This window comes from Pogoniulus pusillus, chromosome 11 (assembly GCF_015220805.1).
Source record: "Pogoniulus pusillus isolate bPogPus1 chromosome 11, bPogPus1.pri, whole genome shotgun sequence".
NCBI classification, from domain to species: Eukaryota; Metazoa; Chordata; class Aves; order Piciformes; family Lybiidae; genus Pogoniulus; species Pogoniulus pusillus.
The window spans coordinates 28,995,766-29,014,339 of NC_087274.1; the positions used below are offsets into that span (position 1 = coordinate 28,995,766).

General features: G+C 47.4%; 1 protein-coding gene across 6 annotated transcripts in view; it reads right to left on the reverse strand.

Annotated features, from left to right (window-relative positions):
* Nucleotides 1-4,794: 4,794 nt before the first annotated feature.
* Nucleotides 4,795-18,574, reverse strand: part of SORCS2 (sortilin related VPS10 domain containing receptor 2) — a 671,789-nt gene continuing 658,009 nt past the window's right edge. Inside the window, exons 26-28 of one of the 6 annotated variants that reach the window (XM_064151649.1) lie at nt 9,100-9,203; nt 6,665-6,744; nt 4,795-6,325 (exon numbers count right to left, since the gene is read on the reverse strand). In XM_064151649.1, coding sequence (XP_064007719.1) covers nt 6,302-6,325; nt 6,665-6,744; nt 9,100-9,203 — 208 coding nt within the window. In that variant the 3' untranslated portion in view covers nt 4,795-6,301. The other 5 variants (XM_064151646.1, XM_064151651.1, XM_064151648.1 and 2 more) reach the window with 5 other exon arrangements.

Here is an 18,574-nt window from a genome sequence, read left to right on the forward strand (position 1 = left end):
CCTGATAGGATGCATAACTCTCCCTGAGAACCTGGAATGGGCTGCCCAGGGAGGTGGCTGAGGTTCCATCCCTGGAGGTGTTCGAGGCCAGGCTGGATGAGGCTGTGGCCAGCCTGATCTAGGGTAGGGTGTCCTTGCCCATGGCAGGAGGGGTTGGAACTGGTTGCTCCTTGTGGTCCCTTCCAAACCTGACTGATTCTATGATTCTGTAATTCTATAACCTGCTCTATGCAACATGCTTGAAAAGAAAGGGAAAAGGACAACTTTGTCCACAAAATATTCCCATTCAAGTTTGGAAAGTGAGTTGTTCTAGGCCATCTCAACACTGAGAAATCCTTCTGAGGCTGCAAAAAGAAGTGGAGGAGAAGACACTGAGGTGATCAGTCCAGCAGAAGGGCTGGTGTAGGAAAGAAGATTAAAAAAATGAAGAGTGCACAGCTTGACATTGCCCAGAGACTGCAGGGTTGGGCTTTCTGCTCTGAAAGCTAACTGGAGGTCAGAGTTAACTCACACTTTGTCACTTTGATGACTACAGTCTGAACAGGAGTGCAAACCATGACATATGTAGCCATGGAAGGAATAAGCAGGGCAAGGGAGGGGATTCTGCCCCTTTACTCTGCTCTCCTCAGACCCCACCTGGAGTACTGTGTGCAGTTCTGGAGCCCCCAGCACAAAAAAAGACATAGAATCAACCAGGTTGGAAGAGACCTTAATGATCATCCAGTCCAACCTAGCACCCAGCCCTATCCAATCAACCAGACCATGGCACTAAGTGCCTCAGCCAGGCTTTTCTTGAACACCCCCAGGCACGATGACTCCACCACCTCCCTGGGCAGCCCATTCCAATGCCAATCACTCTCTCTGTGAAGAATTTCCTCCTAACAGGGGAGCCAGTTGAAACCAGTCCAGAGGAGGCAACCAAGATGCTCAGAGGGCTGCAGCAGTTCTGTTATGAGGACAGGCTATGAGCATTGGGGCTCTTCAGCCTGGAGAAAAAAAGGCTTTGAGAAGACCTTATAGTGGCCTTCCAGTATCTGAAGGGGGCTACAGAAGGACTGGGAAGGGACTATTGACAAGGTCTTGTAATGCCAGGACAAGGGTAATGGGTTTAAACTGGCAGAGGGCAGATTCAACGTAGATGATAGGAAAGGGTTCTTTGCAGTGAGGGTGGTGAGACACTGGCACAGGTTGCCTAGGGAGGCTGTGGAGCACAGAATCACCCAATGTGATCAAAGATCACATTGGGTGATTCTGTGCTCCACAGCCTCCCTGGAGGTGTTCAAGGCCAGGTTGGATGAGGCCTTGAGTGACCTGTTCCAGTGGGAGGTCTCCCTGCCTATGGCAGAGGGTTGGAGCTGGATGATCCTTGAGGTCCCTTCCAACCTAAACCATTCTATGACTCTATGAGAATGGTCTGAGCAGATCCTTTAACTACTTCTGAGCAATTTAGTGCTGCTCTAATGGAAGATTTAGAAAGACCTTCTCAGTCTGGTAAGATTAGGCTAAATGCCAATCTCATAAAGAAAGCTGCAGCAGCGGTGTGCAACTGGGACTAGAGCAGAGAGAATGAGCCAGGAAGCATCTTTTTTGGGTGGACTTAGACACAATATAATTTTGCAACTCAAAGATCAATATTTATAAAGGTAAATGCTTCTAAATTTCCTCCTGGTGGGGAGCCAATTTTTTTTTTTTCCTGAGAGAAACACACAACTTACTTGACTCTAAAGCTCTGAGCTAAACAAGGAAGATGGAAATAATTCAGCAGTATCAATCAATGTGCAAGAACAGCTCCAACTGTCAGGGACTGTGCAATGAAATCAAAATTTTAGCCTCCCTTTTCCTCCAAAGTCTCATTAATGAAAAATTGCATCACACTGTATCATAGGAGACAGGGGAAAAAAAACCTCCTGTGACTGAAATTGTCATCGACTCTCTCAACTTAGCAACCTTGTGCTTGACTTGAAATAACACTTGAGACTCAAAACTTAGCAGAGCCACTGGTTCTTCATCACAAGGTTTCTGCAAACCTATGCATGTATTTAACTTTCTCAACATAACAAACATCTCACTGAATGTCAGGGGCTGGAAGGGACCTCAAAAGCTCATCCAGCGCAACCCCCCTGCCAGAGCAGGATCTCCCATACCAGATCACACAGGAACACATCCAGGCAGGTTTTCAATAGCTCCAGAGAAGGAGACTTCACAACCCCCTGGGCAGCTTGTTCCAGTGTTCTGTCACCCTCACAGGGAAAAAATTCCTCCTCATGTATACATAAAACTTCCTATGCCTCAGCTGCCACTCACTGCCCCTTGTCCTGCCATTGAGTAGCACAGAGAGGAGCCTGGCTCCAGCCTCCTGACAAATTACACATTTATAAACATTAATGACATCACCTCCCAGGCTCTTCTCTTCCAAGCTGAAGAGCCGCAGCTTCCACCCACTGCCCCTTGTCCTGTCATCAGGCATCACCCAGCAGAGCCTGGCTCCAGCCTCCTGGCACTCACCTTTACATCTTTATAAACATTAACGAGGTCACCCCTCAGGCTCCTCTTCTCCAAGCAGCACAGCCCCAGCTCACTCAGGCTCTCCTCATAACAGAGATGTTCCATTCCTTTCATCATCTTTGTGGCTCTGTGATGGACTCTCTCAAGCAGTTCCATGTCCCTCTTAAACTGTGGGGGCCCAGAACTGGACACAGTACTCCAGATGCAGCCTCACCAGGGCAGAGTAGAAGGGCAGGAGAACCTCTCTCGACCTAGTAGCCACAGCCCTTCAATGCACCCCAGCATGGCATTGCCCCTCTTGGCCACAAGAGCACATTGCTGGCTCATGGTCAACCTCCAATCAGCTAGGACCCCCAGATCCTTTTCACCTTCATTACCTTCCAACAGGTCAGTCCCCAGCCTATCCTGCTCCCTGGGGTTGTTCCTTCCCAGGTGCAAGACTCTTCACTTGCCCTTGTTGAATGTCATTGCATCTCTTCCTGCCCAATCCTCAGCCTGTCCAAGTCTGGCTGAATGGCAGCACAGCCTTCTCCCACACTTCTTTGTGTAAGGAGGGTGGCAACCACTGCAGCTCCATTCTGCTGACCTCTCTAAGAGAGACAGCAGCCAGCAGCAGCATTCCCACTACAGGGATGCCTCACTGGACCTAAACCACAGCTCAGCATCACCACCACTAGATGAAATCTGCTTTGCATTAGGAACTACTAATGGCAAAGAATTGGAAACTACCAATAATTTACACTCACCAAATTCTTTCACCATGAAGATGCTGAACAAAGAGTAATTAATTTAGCCTCAATTTAGCTAATTTCTATCAGCTCCATTTTACAGGTGGGAAAACTGAGGGACATACAGGTTAAACAGCTTTCCTCAAGTCCAAGTCTGGCACAGAATCCAGCCCAGGTGCCTGACACCCACCTTCTGTTTTTCAGCCATCACCTCACCCTTCCTCACTAACAAATTTAACTGGAACACAACAAATTCCATGTGCCAAATGCACATGTTTGACCATGCACAGGAACAACTCTGTGCTGCTGGGGGCACGTATCAGGCTTTTAGACACAAAAGAGAGAAAATGCTAAGGTGTCATGGCCATAGTGCAAGAAATCTGAAGCCTAGCACTAGTGAGACTTCTCATTTCAAGATAAACCAAGACATCAGGAAGGGGAACATGGCAATGGGAGTGACTCAGTTCTAAAAATCATTCATTTTAAAGCTATTCTTGCCAGGGCATCAAAGGCTTCCTTTGTATCTGCTGGGTAGTGTAAATAGAGTTTGAGCCACGCTGACATCTCCTTAGAAAACAGTGGGTTTAAGGCATGACAAACCAACCTCATAGGAATGCTGCATGAAGCACATGAATAAGCAACAAACCCCACGATTCCAGGCCCTGTGTTGTGTTGAGTGTTAATTAGAGTAGCAAGTGGTTAAAGATTCTGCAGTCATCCAAAAGAGCTATGTTAGAGAGGCAACCCCCCTGTGCTAAAAGCAGCTGCTAAAGCACAAGGTGCTCGTGACCTGGCTCCAGCAGTGCCCTTTGCCCATCAGATGAACCATGGCAGAACGACAGCAAGCTAGAACTTCCATCCCACCCCTTGTTCAAGAGGCTAAGCCTCTACTCACTCACCCTACACAAATACCCCACCTCAGAGCTGTCTGATGGCAACAAGTGAGCTGTTCCCAATGCTATTTCATTCTCTGCTCCAGCTCGTTTCCACCAGCACGAAGAGCTGGTGAGGAGGGAAAGCCTCTGGTGCAGCAGTCTGCAGAGTCTGCGATGTGCAGAGCGTGGTTTGTATCTGCACCTCTGCAAAGAGGCTCAGAGAGATGTAAAGCCCCGGGTCCCCCCTGCCTGGCAGACCACAGGCAGCATGAGCACTGCTGCTCTGCAAAGGAGCTTGCACAGCACTCCACAGCCACAGACGTAGCCATTTCAGCACAGCTCTCAAACTCCTCACTTGACCCTTCCCACCCAGTTCCATCTGGTGCATTTCCAACCTAGGTTGTCCTGTGCCTTACACACACATCCTGCGGGGGTTGTGAGCGCCCACAGCACCACACTGAATTCCCACACCCCCCTCTGCTGCACTGGATGGCAGCATGCTCTGAGATATCCACGGCCAGGTGGAAGAGTGACTCCAATGCACATGGTACTTTAAACCCAGTTCTTTTCTGCTTTACCAGCAGTAGGTATCTTCTGTTTGCTTAGTCACAAAGATGCAGCCAGGTACCTGTCTCCTCTTTAAGCAAGGGGCTGTGTGGGCTTCTCACTGGCATCAGCACGGCATCCAGCAAGCAAAGGGCTGTTTATTCTCTGTCAAAGGCAAGAAGTGACTCTATGGTTAAGCATCCTAACCCCAGGCAGCTGCAACCCAGAGGACGCCAGCTGGTTAAACTCATCACACCACAGCCTGTTTCCCGCACGGTTCCATAAAGCACTAGGAAATGGCCAGCAGGATGTTGGTCTGCTGCACTGCTCTTCCCTAGGGATGCAGAAGCCAGGACTAGGAAACTGATTCAAGTGACAGTGTCGGGATTAAGGAAGCCTTTCCGCAGGCAGCTCCTTCAGAAGCCCTCCCACCCTCCCTGCAGGAAGAGGCCAGCAGTGGTAGGGACCGAGTGACACCCTGTGGTGATGGAAAGGCAACACGAACCTCTAAATCACAGACTGCAATCCCCATGGCCACCCCTTGGATTGCCAAGCCCACCCAAGTGGAAAAGGATAGCTCAGAGTTTGCCCACCCCTGCCTGCAGGGCAAGCAGCCAGGGAAAACCCCAAGGACAGACATGGGTGGGAAGGGGGTGGTGGTGTGCAGCCCAGCCCTGTCCAGAGGAGAGCTGCCACCTACCTGACCAGCACTGCCCTCCGGACAGTAATCACCATGTAAAGACAGGGCCTTGGGGGAGGCATTTCCACACTCACAAAGTTAAGAAGGACACCAGTATGGGCATAACTCATCCAGCAGCTGGCATCATTCTGCAGCTGCTGGCTCAGGAGACAGGAGGAGAGCGACTGAACTGTCCACAAGCGAAGGCACCTGGTCTGGAAAGAGCATCCAGCTGGTGGTTTTGTTTCACACAGGGTGGAACTGGGTGCTGATGGTTTGTCAGGACTTGCTACACCTACTAGAGCATTATCCTATATTATGAGATACCTTAATCACCACTTTAACCCACAGAAGGGCCTAAGCCTAAATTCATTAGATTGTCTTACACGTGTTTAAGTGAAGAGCTTACATGGACTGAGAGTGCATTTGTCTCCTGGCTCGGTCCTCTCCCAGCACTCTTGGCCTCCTAAAAAACTGTCACTGTGATCCCCCCACCATCCATTCTGGTCTAGTCACTTGTGTAAAAATCACCTTTTTTTTTTTGGGCTGAAAAGTCCCAGCCTTGCACTGAATACCTCGATTAAAAAGAGAGTTAAAAAGTTACAATTGATCCTTCTAAAAATAAACATAGAGAACTAGAGCGTATACAGAAGAGAAAGAAGGTGGCATTGAAGGTGCCTAGGGCTACAGGTTGGCTATCACAGCTTGAGTTTCCATTGTGACAAGTTCTCAGGCCATGGAGAGGAACACAAGACGAAGCTTTCTTTTCCCTTGGTAACCGACGATGAACCTTTTTCTCCACGGGACTGATAAGAGCCTTCCTCTGCAGCAGCCTTTACAGTCAGATTTGCCATTCTGTGACATCACCAGGGAAAGAGAAATCGCTATAGAGAAGAGTCTGTCGGGTGCTGCGTTCAGCTGTGACTATCAGCTAACCAGGTAGCTGTGCATCTCTCGGGAGTTGATGCTCAAAACCACGCCTGAGTGATTGCCTACGGAAAGACAAAACAAAAGGCCAGCGTTAGTGCTTTGCAGTCACTTCACCACACATCCCCTTTTTACTGCAGGGACAAGTCAATCACATACAGAAAGTGGCTTTATCAGACCACAGGCCAGGTGAAGGTCGGTGCAACAGCTCCGTGTACCTACAGCGCACTTTGGCACAAAGCTTTTGGTCATGGTGGTGGATTTGTGGTGAATTCCTAGGGTTTCTAGCCCAGTGACAGCAAAAGTTGGTTCCCTTTTGTGGCTTAAAAAGGTGTAGTTGTCTGGAGGGGTGCAGGTGAGGGAGGAGAATGGAACCTGAGGCATCCATTCGACATGCCACTGACCTGGGACTGGACACTGACCGGCATCAGCAATAAGGGAACTCTGTAGCTGTTCAAGTTGCCACTTCTCCCAGAAGGAGTCACTGCAAGGTAATGGTGTTGAGGAGTCCCAAGGTGGGGGTTGCGATAAAGTAGGCAACATAAAATATATAGAAAACAAAAAAAGTGGATGGGTGAGTCTGGAAGTACTGTACTGTGGAAATTCAAAAGTTATGAGAAGAGAGAACAAACAGAACCCCAGGCCTGCAACTCCCTGCTGTGCACGGAGCTGAGGCTGCTACTGACAGCTCCCACCAGGGAGGCAGAAAGCTCTCCAGAACTAGAAGGGGTCTCCATAGCATTGGAACCTTCTGCAAATCAGAATTTAGCATCGAGCAGGGATTATCACAGTATCACAGTATCATCAGGGTTGGAAGAGACCTCACAGATCATCAAGTCCAACCCTTTACCACAGAGCTCAAGGCTAGACCATGGCACCAAGTGCCATGTCCAACCTTGCCTTAAAGTGCCCCAGGGATGGCAACTCCACAGGTTTCATACTCCAGCCAGATTAAATAGGGGAGTATCCTTATGAGGAGTATCTACTTGGTGGCACTGAGCAATGCTGGAGTTAGCGGGAAGTATTGCAAGTAAGAAAACAATAGAGAGTGGAAAGGGGGGGTTTAAGTCTTAAATAAAGTCTTGTGTCTAAAAGCTGCACAGCAGCTGACAAGCACAGATGATTATGGTCCACAGAAATGAACTCTTTACGTTCTGGTGGAAGTGCTGCTGGTGCTGCAGCCTGGCAGAAGCACAGATCACCTCGAGATCTGCATTTGCTAACTGCCTCAAGTTGCATATCCGAACATCACGATCTTGCACTCTTTAACTCTAATAATGCTCTGCCCAGATGGAAGATTTATTGATCTATCTCCAAGCAAGGAGTGCAGGGCAAGCAGAGATTATTTCTGAATGTGCTACAAAGCAGGGCAGCACTTCTTTCTTCCAGCATCCCAAGCTACCTTAGATAAACAGGCCATGAGGGATTCTCTACATTAAAGGAAGTTGTGCTTTTGTACATTGCTAGAGATATTTGAATGCTCCACTTTAATAGGCTTGTCTGCAAGGACTCGGTTAGCATTCATCTTTCTCCTCTAAAGACCCTGGAGATGAGTTGATCAAACACTTTTAACGCAGACTTTGTTTTTCCAGGGTTGTTTTTGGAACAACCCTGGCACAGTCATGAGTGCAATCAAGGTCATCTTGCAAAGCTGAATGGAAACCCAGTGATAGTCATACACAAAGGCTGTCAAAGAGAAGACACAAATAAACACAGCAAGGCAAGAGGCTGGATTATTGCGTGCAAAGCTAACACCTCCAAGAACCTAGAAGGGGCACACAGTTCAGCATGTGGAAATAAAGACACTGACAACAAAGAAAAGGTGAAACTCAAGATAAAGAAAACTCTCCTTGGCTGGAGTTCTGTCCTGCCTCAGGCTCCTTCTCCTGCAGCTAAAACACATCCTTATTGCACGTGGTCATGAAGCCATTGCAGCTGCCTGTTACACCACAAATCTGCTGCTAGAAATCCCAAAGGTTTTGAGTTATCTGGTTTATTTTCACCAAATATACAGAAATGGACCTGGGGAGCTTTTTTCCATTATCCTTTATTTTTCACTGTGACCTGAAAGGAGTCTGGACACGATGACAAATTTTACAAGCAATGAACTTTATGGACCAGCACCGCAAAGAACCTCAGGGTGCCAGGATATGCACTTCCACCTGACACTGGAAACCTTCGGTGCAGGTGTTTGCCTCACAGGCTCCTTATGACCACCCCTTGGATACCAGAACGTTGTCAGCTAAAGTAGGGAAGATTTATGACACTTTTTACAGAGAAATAAATGGGATTTTCCTAGGACTGAAACTTTCACTGCCACTGGGACACAATGGCAAACATAGCAAAGGATCCAGATACAATCCACCTGCAATCATGAGAACACAGACTCCTAGCCTAAGTTCAATGTTTCACTAACTGGGGGTGGTTTTGAGTTAATTGAGCTGTGAGCTATCACATCCTGTTCTACCAAATGCAATTTCTCTCAGAAATTGTCCAAGCAAGGCTCCTGACATTGAACTGTACTCTGTCTGTACTCATGCTCTACATAGCACATCATTCATACATTAGCCTGTATCACACACAAGCCAGAAGCCAACCGAGGTAATCCTTTGTTAGTGGTGCACCTTCTGCTTCTTCCTCAGACTGAGGGGAAAAAGACAAAACAGCTAAACAAAGCCAACCAACAAAAAAAGAAAACAAACCCAAACCTACAAAACAAAACCCCTAAACCAAAAGTTAAAAACCAATTACTTGTGAAAAATGTATAAAGTCAAAATGAAGTTACCTCTTGCGTTCCCTAGCGTTTGAGAGTCCAGATCATCATCAATAAACTCCTCACCCTGGATGATGTTCTGGGTGTCCTCACTGTGATTAACAGGGCTTGTCATCTCCTGCTCTTTTTCGTTGTGCATCTGGGCGTAGACATTTCTGCCTGGAAGTTTCCTACATCAGACAGAGAGAGAAGGTTTTGTGATGGAGTTCCCTCACGTGGCGCGCACACTGGCATCAGAGCAGAACTCCAGCAGAACAAAGTCATTCCAGAATCACAACACAGCACCAACCCCTCTCTTCCTTAAGTCAGTGCTCACAGCCCAAGCTTCTCAGCTCCTTATTCCCAGTCACAGGTTGATGCACCTCCCTTCCTTAAGTTGGTGTTCACAGTCTAAGCTCCTCAACTCCTTATTCCCAGTCACAGGTTGATGCACCTCCCTTCCTTAAGTTAGTGTTCACAGCCTAAGCTTCTCAACTCCTTATTCCCAGTCACAGGTTGTTGCACCTCCCTTCCTTAAGTTAGTGTTCACAGCCTAAGCTTCTCAGCTCCTTATTCCCAGTCACAGGTTGATGCACCTGCCTTCCTTAAGTTAGTGTTCACAGCCTAAGCTTCTCAGCTCCTTATTCCCAGTCACAGGTTGATGCACCTGCCTTGTCACGATGTTCATCCCAACACACTACCTACCAGTTTCTGACTAAGATTGGCAGACAATGAGCAGTCCTGGGGGAAAAAAGACAAAAACATTTACTAAAACCACAGAAAAACTATTTGAAGACCTCAAGCAACAGAAAGGCCCAGCAGGCATTCACTCCTGGTTCCAAGTGCCTTCACAACCATTAATCTGGGTCACAATCATCATTACATCTCTCTGGTTAAGCGTGCTGACAATGCAGGGTGACAGCATTTCATATTCTGTCAAGTTTGAGGAGACAGAAGCAGTAGAAACACAAGAGACAGGGAATGGAGAGCAAGTAGAGAACGAAGAACCAGGAGGCCCAAGACCAAGGGATAAGGTGTAAGGAGGTAAACAGGATCAATAAGGGCAAAGAAGACAAGGCAGCTTGGTGAGGTTAAGTGGGCAGCACTGAAAAGGATAAAGGGCAAAGCCTGGCCCAGCACGACTGGGAACTGCTGAACTGAACAAAAGTCCCTAAAGCAGGCAGCATTTAATTAATTCCTTCAGAATCACATTATTAAATGCCTTTATCAGCTCTGCTGAACAATTAGCACCATGGTTCAGGCTGGGAAGCGTAAGACTTAACATTGACAAAGAGTTCTTAACTAGATTAACTCAAGTTAGACCTTGTGAAATCAAAGGCAATAATCAGGAACTTCTAACCCTGCATCAGAACTTATGGTTCAAACACTTCTCGAGAGCCATACCCTTTGCTGTAGCTGCAGTCACCTATGATCTGCCTGGACATCTAAGGACATCCTCTCCTTAGCACCAAGCAGACACTTCTGGTTAGGGAGTTGCAGGTTGTGAGCTCTGCTTCCTACACTGCAAGAAGCAGTTTGACAGCTTGATCAGCATGACAGTAGATCACAGCTGTCAAAGTCTCTGCTTAAACATAGATTATTGCCAGAGGCAGGCAGTGAGAAGAAAAGAGAAAATTGGTTTGAACTGCTGAGGTTAAGCTGTGGTTTCTTCTGAGCTTCCTTAGACAGTGAGAAAATAGAAAAAGTGACACTAATTTTTAGGCATCTAAACCCAACCATCTTCTGTTCCAAATTCTGGCAGCAGTTTGATGCCTGGATAAATATGTAGGTTGCTTTGTTTCCTCCAGGCTTTTGAAGTTGGCCTGCCTTTCAATGACATTTCAGAGAAAAGGCTCTTTACCAGGTGGCACCACTCTCACTTTGAGATAAAAGTTACTGCATCAGACTAGTTTGAACTGCATCTTCTGGTGCAGCAAAGAAATCAGCATTAACAGAAATTGCTAAATAATGCAAGGTCACTCTCTGGATCTCCTGCCTTTTATGTGAGCTATTCAAGAAGTTTGTCATAGAATGTCAGGGGCTGGAAGAGATCTCAAAAGATTATCTAATCCAGCCCCCCTGCCAGAGCAAGATCACCTAGAACAGCTCACACAGGAATGCATCTAGACAGTTCTTGAATGTCTCCAGAGAGGGAGACTCCACAACCTCTTTGAGCAGCTTGTTCCAGAGTTCTGTCACCCTCACAGTGAAAAACTTCTTCCTCAGGTTCACATGGAACCTGCTATGCCTCAACTTCCACCCATTGCCCCTTGTGCTGTCACTGGGCATCACCAAGAAGAGGCTGGCTCCAGCCTCCTGGCATTCACCCCTTAGATATTTATGAACATGAAGGAGGTCACCCCTTAGTTTCCTCCTATCCAAGCTAACAAGCTCCAGCTGCCTCAAGCCCTCCTCATAAGGAAGATGTTCAACTCCCTTAATCATTTTTGTGGCTCTGCACTGGACTCTCTCAAGCAGCTCCCTGTGATTCTTTAACTGTGGAGCCCAGAATTGGACACAATACTCCAGATGAGGCCTCACCAAGGCAGAGCAGAGGGGAAGGACAATCATGATTCTATTCTATGATTCTAACCACAGCCCTTCTCTTTAGCCTGGAGAAGAGGAGGCTCAGGGGTGACCTCATTGCTGTCTACAACTACCTGAAGGGAGGCTGTAGCCAGGTGGGGTTGGTCTCTTCTGCCAGGCAACCAGCAACAGAACAAGGGGACACAGTCTCAAGTTGTGGCAGGGGAGGTCTAGACTGGACATCAGGAGGAAGTTTTTGGCAGAGAGAGTGATTGGCATTGGAATGGGCTGCCCAGGGAGGTGGTGGAGTCACCACCCCCGGAGGTGTTGAAGCAAAGCCTGGCTGAGGCACTTAGTGCCATGGCCTAGTTGACTGCCTAGGGCTGGGTGCTAGGTTGGACTGGATGATCTTGGAGGTCTCTTCCAACCTGGTTGATTTTATGATTCTAATACACCCCAGAATGGCATTGGCCTTCCTGGCCACAAGAGCTCACTGCTGGCTTATGGCAACCTTCCATCCACCAGGACTCCCAAGTCCCTCTCCCCTTGCTGCTCTACATGCACACACAGATATCTCTATCGGCTATATGCAGACACAGACAAAACTGGATATCTAAGATCAAGGATTTTGTCCCAGTATTTAAAATCAGCACAAAGAAAGGTATCTGATCTTGTTCTTCTCTAGATCCTGGTGAGCATGGAGTGAGTAAAACACAGGAATAACCAAATGTAAAGGGAAAGGATGAAAGGAGGTCTGATGGTGCAGTGCTCTGCTATCATAACCACTTCAACAGGTCCGAGGGCTCCTCCAACACTAACACACAGATCATGCCAAGCCTTGCACCACTGCTCTTCCAGTAACTGGATGGCAAAAGCCACAGGAAGTTTGACCAAGAGTTTGATACCAGCAACAGAAAATGGAAAGCACATTTGTAAGAAGAGAGAAGCAGATTATGCCACAGCTCCTTTGGAGGGTTCACTCTTCAGCTGCAGAGTGCATGTGCTTCTCATCCATCACTGCAAACAATTACCTCTGCTGAGCTGCACTCCATGGCTTACGTTTTTAGTTCCTTTTGTTTTCTCTGCAGCATTTTATTTCAATCATGAAGAAGAGGAAATATTCATGCCTGCTTTGAGGACCATAAAAACACAAACTGGAGCCTTAATTCTGCACAGAACTAGGAACAAACATCACAGCTTTCAGCAGGCCCTCTAGGTCCCACACCTTTTACAAGACAGTCTAGAAAGTGTTGTTTTTCCTTTCCCCTCAGCCTATAATCACAAATTCTAATCAGTTCATATCTGAAACCCTTTGCACTTAATGTTCAGCAGGAAGGAACATCAGGAGGTGGATGAGATATTGATTCCCACTCACTTAAACTCTCCAGTTTATTTGGTTTTCAGTTCCTTCCCCGCAGAGCCAATATTCGCTGGCCTTTATGCAACTCAATTTATTTCCCAGAGCTTTAAGATCCTCTCATAGAAGGAGCAGGAAGGTATTCACGTGGCAAAGCATATGGGATAATGCAGCTTTCTCTTGGAACTTAAACAACACTAACAAAACTAATAATCCATTAAATGCAAGACTTTATTGAGGTGCTGTTTGGATTAGCGTGCAGACAACTGACTTCTTTGTGCTTTAAGCCACTCCTGATTTACTTGCCTCTTTCATTTCACAAATCTTCTCTGCATGCTACCACTTTGATTTCTGAGGAAGGTTTTATGAAATATTATGGATCATTAAATTAGTGCCTGAGTTGTTGTTTTTTTTTTTTTTTTTCATGAGTAAATGGCATGGATTGGGACTAAACTTGCTCTGATGGAACATAAAAGTAGTATAAGCAAGGTGGGGGGAAAAAAGAAAGCAAAGAAAGCTTTTCTTCAGGGACTGAAAATGAGATAGTAAGGCAATGAGGCAGAAAGGTAATGCAGCTCTGCTCCAGATTGTGGGAATGACCCAGGAGTGGGTTCATTTACCAAAAGTGGCACTTGCCAGTAGAGAGAAGAAAAGGAATAGACACAAAATGGTGTAAATTTGGCCAAAGGAGGCTCAGTGATTCGCCATTGGAATGGGCTGCCCAGGGAGGTGGTGGAGTCGCTGTCCCTGGAGGTGTTCAAGAAAAGCCTGGATGGGGCACTTAGTGCCATGGCCTAGTTGACTGGCTAGGCCAGGGTGCTAGGTTGGACTGGATGAGCTTGGATGTCTCTCCCAACCTGGTTGATGCTATGATTGCAGCTCTAAGCACATGGCAGCAGTCTGCATGCAAATGGAGAGCTGAAGATTCACCTGCTTCTGCTAACTGTTCTCAACCAGCTCCAACACCTAAGCAGGGAAGCCATCTCACAGTATCACAGTATCACCAAGGTTGGAAGAGACCTCATAGATCATCAAGTCCAACCCTTTACCACAGAGCTCAAGGCCAGACCATGGCACCAAGTGCCACGTCCAGTCCTGCCTTGAACAGCTCCAGGGACGGCGACTCCACCACCTCCCCGGGCAGCCCATTCCAGTGTCCAATGACTCTCTCAGGGAAGAACTTTCTCCTCACCTCCAGCCTAAATTTCCCCTGGCACAGCCTGAGGCTGTGTCCTCTCGTTCTGGCGCTGGCCACCTGAGAGAAGAGAGCAACCTCCCCCTGGCCACAACCACCCCTCAGGTAGTTGTAGACAGCAATAAGATCTCCTCTCTCTTTGCCTGGGTTTGGCTGCTCTAATATCCTGTTGTTACACAGAAGTAAAAAGCAAGAAAAGGATGATTTCAGATGTAACATGATGACTGCAAGGCAGCTTTGATGTGGCTAAAATACAACATTCCTCTCCCCCACTTTGCCTGCTGTGGATACTGCTCTTGGCCTTCTCTAGATTGCTGCCCAGGACCCCACACCAGAGAAGCTTGCTCAGAAAGGATGAAGAAATTATTTTCTGGATGGCAATTTGAAAGCCACAAAAAAAACCCCAACCTCATAAACATTGTTACAAAGGGAGTGGAAGAAGTGTGTTTTTACTGAGCCAAATTTAGTAAAGATGGTATGGAATAAAAAAAAAAAAAAATTAATATATGCAGGTCCCAGATCTGCATTAAAAAATAAGATTTGATTTCTCAAAAATATTTTCCATCTGCTTCATATTGTTCTGGTCAAAAGAAGCAGCTGTAGCTCATTGTACTTGGATGCTTAAACAACTGAAGCATACTCCTGAGCACTGTAACACATTGCCTGAGGCATCAGATAGGTGATTTCCACGCTCAGAAAGCAAGAGCAAGGAAAAGGCAAATGGTTTTCACTTGCCCACCATCCACACTCGCTGTCTGCACTGCCTCTTGTGCCACAGCCACAGGCAGATTTAGCAGCTTGGGTATTACCATGCTGAAAATCTCCCCCTAAAACTATCTAAACCAATCTCTGTGCTTTTGGGGGGTGTGACTGGAAATAGTTTTTTTGAAGACATCAACGTGCAGGGTGCTGCACTTTGGCTACAACAACCCCATGCAGAGATACAGGCTGGGGTCAGAGTGGCTGGAGAGCAGCCAGACAGAGAGGGATCTGGGGGTGCTGATTGATACCCACCTGAACATGAGTCAGCAGTGTGCCCAGGTGGCCAAGAGGGCCAGTGGCATCCTGGCATGCATCAGGAATGGTGTGGCCAGCAGGAGCAGGGAGGTCATTCTGCCCCTGTACTCTGCACTGGTTAGACCACACCTTGAGTCCTGTGTTCAGTTCTGGGCCCCCCAGTTTAGGAGGGACATTGAGATGCTTGAGCGTGTCCAGAGAAGGGCGACGAGGCTGGGGAGAGGCCTTGAGCACAGCCCTACGAGGAGAGGCTGAGGGAGCTGGGATTGGTTAGGCTGGAGAAGAGGAGGCTCAGGGGAGACCTTATTGCTGTCTACAACTACCTGAGGGGTGGTTGTGGCCAGGGGGAGGTTGCTCTAATTTTCTGTATATGAGGCATCTGACACAGTCTTGCCTTTCCAGGATTGGTTCTTTTAAGATGAATGCTCTCCCCAAATAATTTTGTGAGCACATTGTGATGAACACCAAGTTTCAGCACTGGATATTGCAGTTCTCAAGCAATGAGAGATAGGAACAAGAGCAGCAAGTTTCACCATAGCTGTCCTGATTGCCCTGAAAGATGCACAGAAGAAAGGCATGAGTTTGGTCCCTGATGCTCTGTCAACACTGCCTTTCAGCAGCAGGCAATCCTGCCTCACAAAGATGGGTGTAAATCAAGACCCAAGGTTTTATGACATGAACTTTAGAAACCATCCAGGCAGGGAGGGCAGGTGTGAACAAGGGGCCTCAGTACTCAGGATGCACTGGACAGTTTGGGCAGGTTTCTCCCATTTCCTAGCCAATCTCTACTATGGTCTACACAAAAGTCTGCTGTTTTCTCTTCCCTTTTCATCACAAGCCTCGAACAGTGCCTGTGCTTGGTGAAAAGGGATGGAATACTCTCATGTAACCTCCCTGCCAAGCCAGTCACTGAAAACCAGTCTTTCCACCTTGCATTTTTCCAAGTATCAACCCTAAGTAAAGAACTGCTCTGTCCTTTGGGCCAGCAAAGAGCGAGGATGGTCCAAGGCAATCTTGCAGACCACCTGCTTTGCCTGTGCTCCGATGCCAACTGCAAATCCTGTAGACCCAATTAGTGTAGTGATGAAACCAGGACTAGTAAACATTTCTCTGTCTTGGGGAAAGAAAAGGAGTTTCAACTCTTCTGAAGGGAGTATCTGACTAAGAGCTTATGCAAATGTGTGCTAGTTTGAAGCTAGCTAGAATGTTTTGGTGAGAAGAACTAGATTACAGGCTGTGGAAGGAAAACAGTGGTGATGTCTGCTTCCCTCATAGGCTTGCTGAGATGTACAAGAATAAGAATCAAAACTTAGATAAAGTAGTCTTGTTTCTTCTGGGGAACTGGCTGAGCTGCATGTCTAACCTCACACTCCATTTCTTTTCTAATCTACTTTGCTTCCTAACCTCCCTGGCTGAACCTCCATTCCTCCTTGGGACTGGCATAAGGTTGAGATGGGTAGAGAGAAGGTGAAGGGGCAGTTGGGAGCCCTTCCTGGGGACTCAGGTTTCTGGGAGGGCTGTTGTGTTTCTGTATTACCTTTTACCTTGTCTATTTCTGTCTATAACTGCACATACTGTAAATATCTGCTTGGATATTGAGCTAAGCTGTAAATAAAAGCTTCATTCATATTTCCAGAGCTGGCTGAGTCTAGTCTGGGTGATTTCTAAAGTATGGAGGGGGTGGGGAACAGCCAAACTATCACAAAATGAAAGCACCAAATGCCTTCCACCTCCTCTTAAACTTTGCAAACCCCACATAAAAGCTAAGGACAGTAGCAACATTTCAGCACCTTATACATGTGTGCAATTTTATGTGACAATAACTCCCATTTATCTTTGCCAGTGGTGTTTGAGTTAGCACAGAATCACAGGGTGGCAGGGTTTGAAGTGACCTCTGGAGAACACCTAGCCCCAAGATCTCTGCTACAGCAGGTTCACCTAGTTCAGGCTGAAGAGGAAGGTGTCCAGGCAGGTTTTGGAAGCCTCCAGAGAAGGCGAGTCCACAACTAGTAAGACTAGTAGGATGAGGGAGGTTATTCTGCCCCTGTACTTAGCACTGCTCAGGTTACACCTTGAGTGCTGTGTCCAGTTCTGGGCCACTCAATTCAAGAGAGATACTGAGGTGCTGGAAGGTGTCCAGAGAAGCTGGTGGAAGGCCTGGAATACAAACCCTATGAGGAGAGGCTGAGGGAGCTGGGGGTGTGCAGCCTGCAGGAGAGGAGGCTCAGGGCAGACCTCAATGCTGTCTACAACTCCCTGAAGGGAGGCTGTAGCCAGGTGGGGTTGGTCTCTTCTCCAGGCAAGCAGCAACAGAACAAGGGGACATAGTCTGAAGTTGTGCCAGGGGAGGTCTAGGCTGGATGTTGTGAGGAAGTTGTTGGCAGAGAGAGTGATTGGCATTGGAATGGGCTGCTCAGGGAGGTGGTGGAGTCACCATCCCTGGAGGTGTTCAGGAAAAGTCTGGATGAGACACTTAGTGCCATGGTCTGGTTGATTGGCCAGGGCTGGGTGCTAGGTTGGACTGGATGATCTTGGAGGTCTCTTCCAAGCTGCTTGCTTCTATGATTCTACGAACTTCTCTGGGCAGCCTGCTTCAGGAGCCAGAAAGCGTTATCCTGCTGAAATTATCTCCTAAAATGAATGGGGTTTGTTCTGGGGCATCCTTTCAGCAAATGGATTTTTAATACAAGGCACAGAAAACTGACAGGCTGCCTTAGTGCCTCAGAACCTGCAACCTTTCTATCTATAAGGGACATTCAATTTCATAGCTTCAGTCCCTATGGTTCACTTTGTAAACTTACATACTGGTTGTGCTGACTTTACAGGGACTGTATTCACCAGGAAGTACTCCATGGGGAGCCAGCATTTCACTATCCATCTTTATAAACACAGCAAAGGCTTTTTAATAGGGATTAAAGATTTGGGTGGGAGAGTTCACAGGCAGCGTGAGCTAAAAAAGTGATTTTTCAGAGGTAGCACCGATCAGGTGCTCAATATTGCTTGAAGATCAAACTGCCTATGAATGATGCAACCAAAGAAGCTGTCATCTTGGCAAAGCTCAGCAGGAATATTTTAAAAGAATTCTGTCACATCCCTCAGAACCAGGTATGATGTGGACTAAAATTGAGCACCACTGCATGGCCATTCATCAATGTCAGCAGTTGTTTGCAGGCTACTGAGAAACATTTGAACACAACTCACAAGTAGAATCATAGAATCAGTCAAGGTGGGGGGAAAGGGATCACAAGGATCATCTAGTTCCAACCCCCCTGACATGCCCAGAGATGCCCTACCCTAGATCAGCCTGGCCACAGACTCATCCAGCCTAGCTTCAAACACCTCCAGGGATGGAGCCTCAACCACCTCCCTGGGTAACCCATTCCAGCCTCTCACCACTCTCATGCTCAACAACTTCCTCCTCACGTCTACTCTGAACCTACCCATCTCCAGCTTTGCTCCATTCCCCC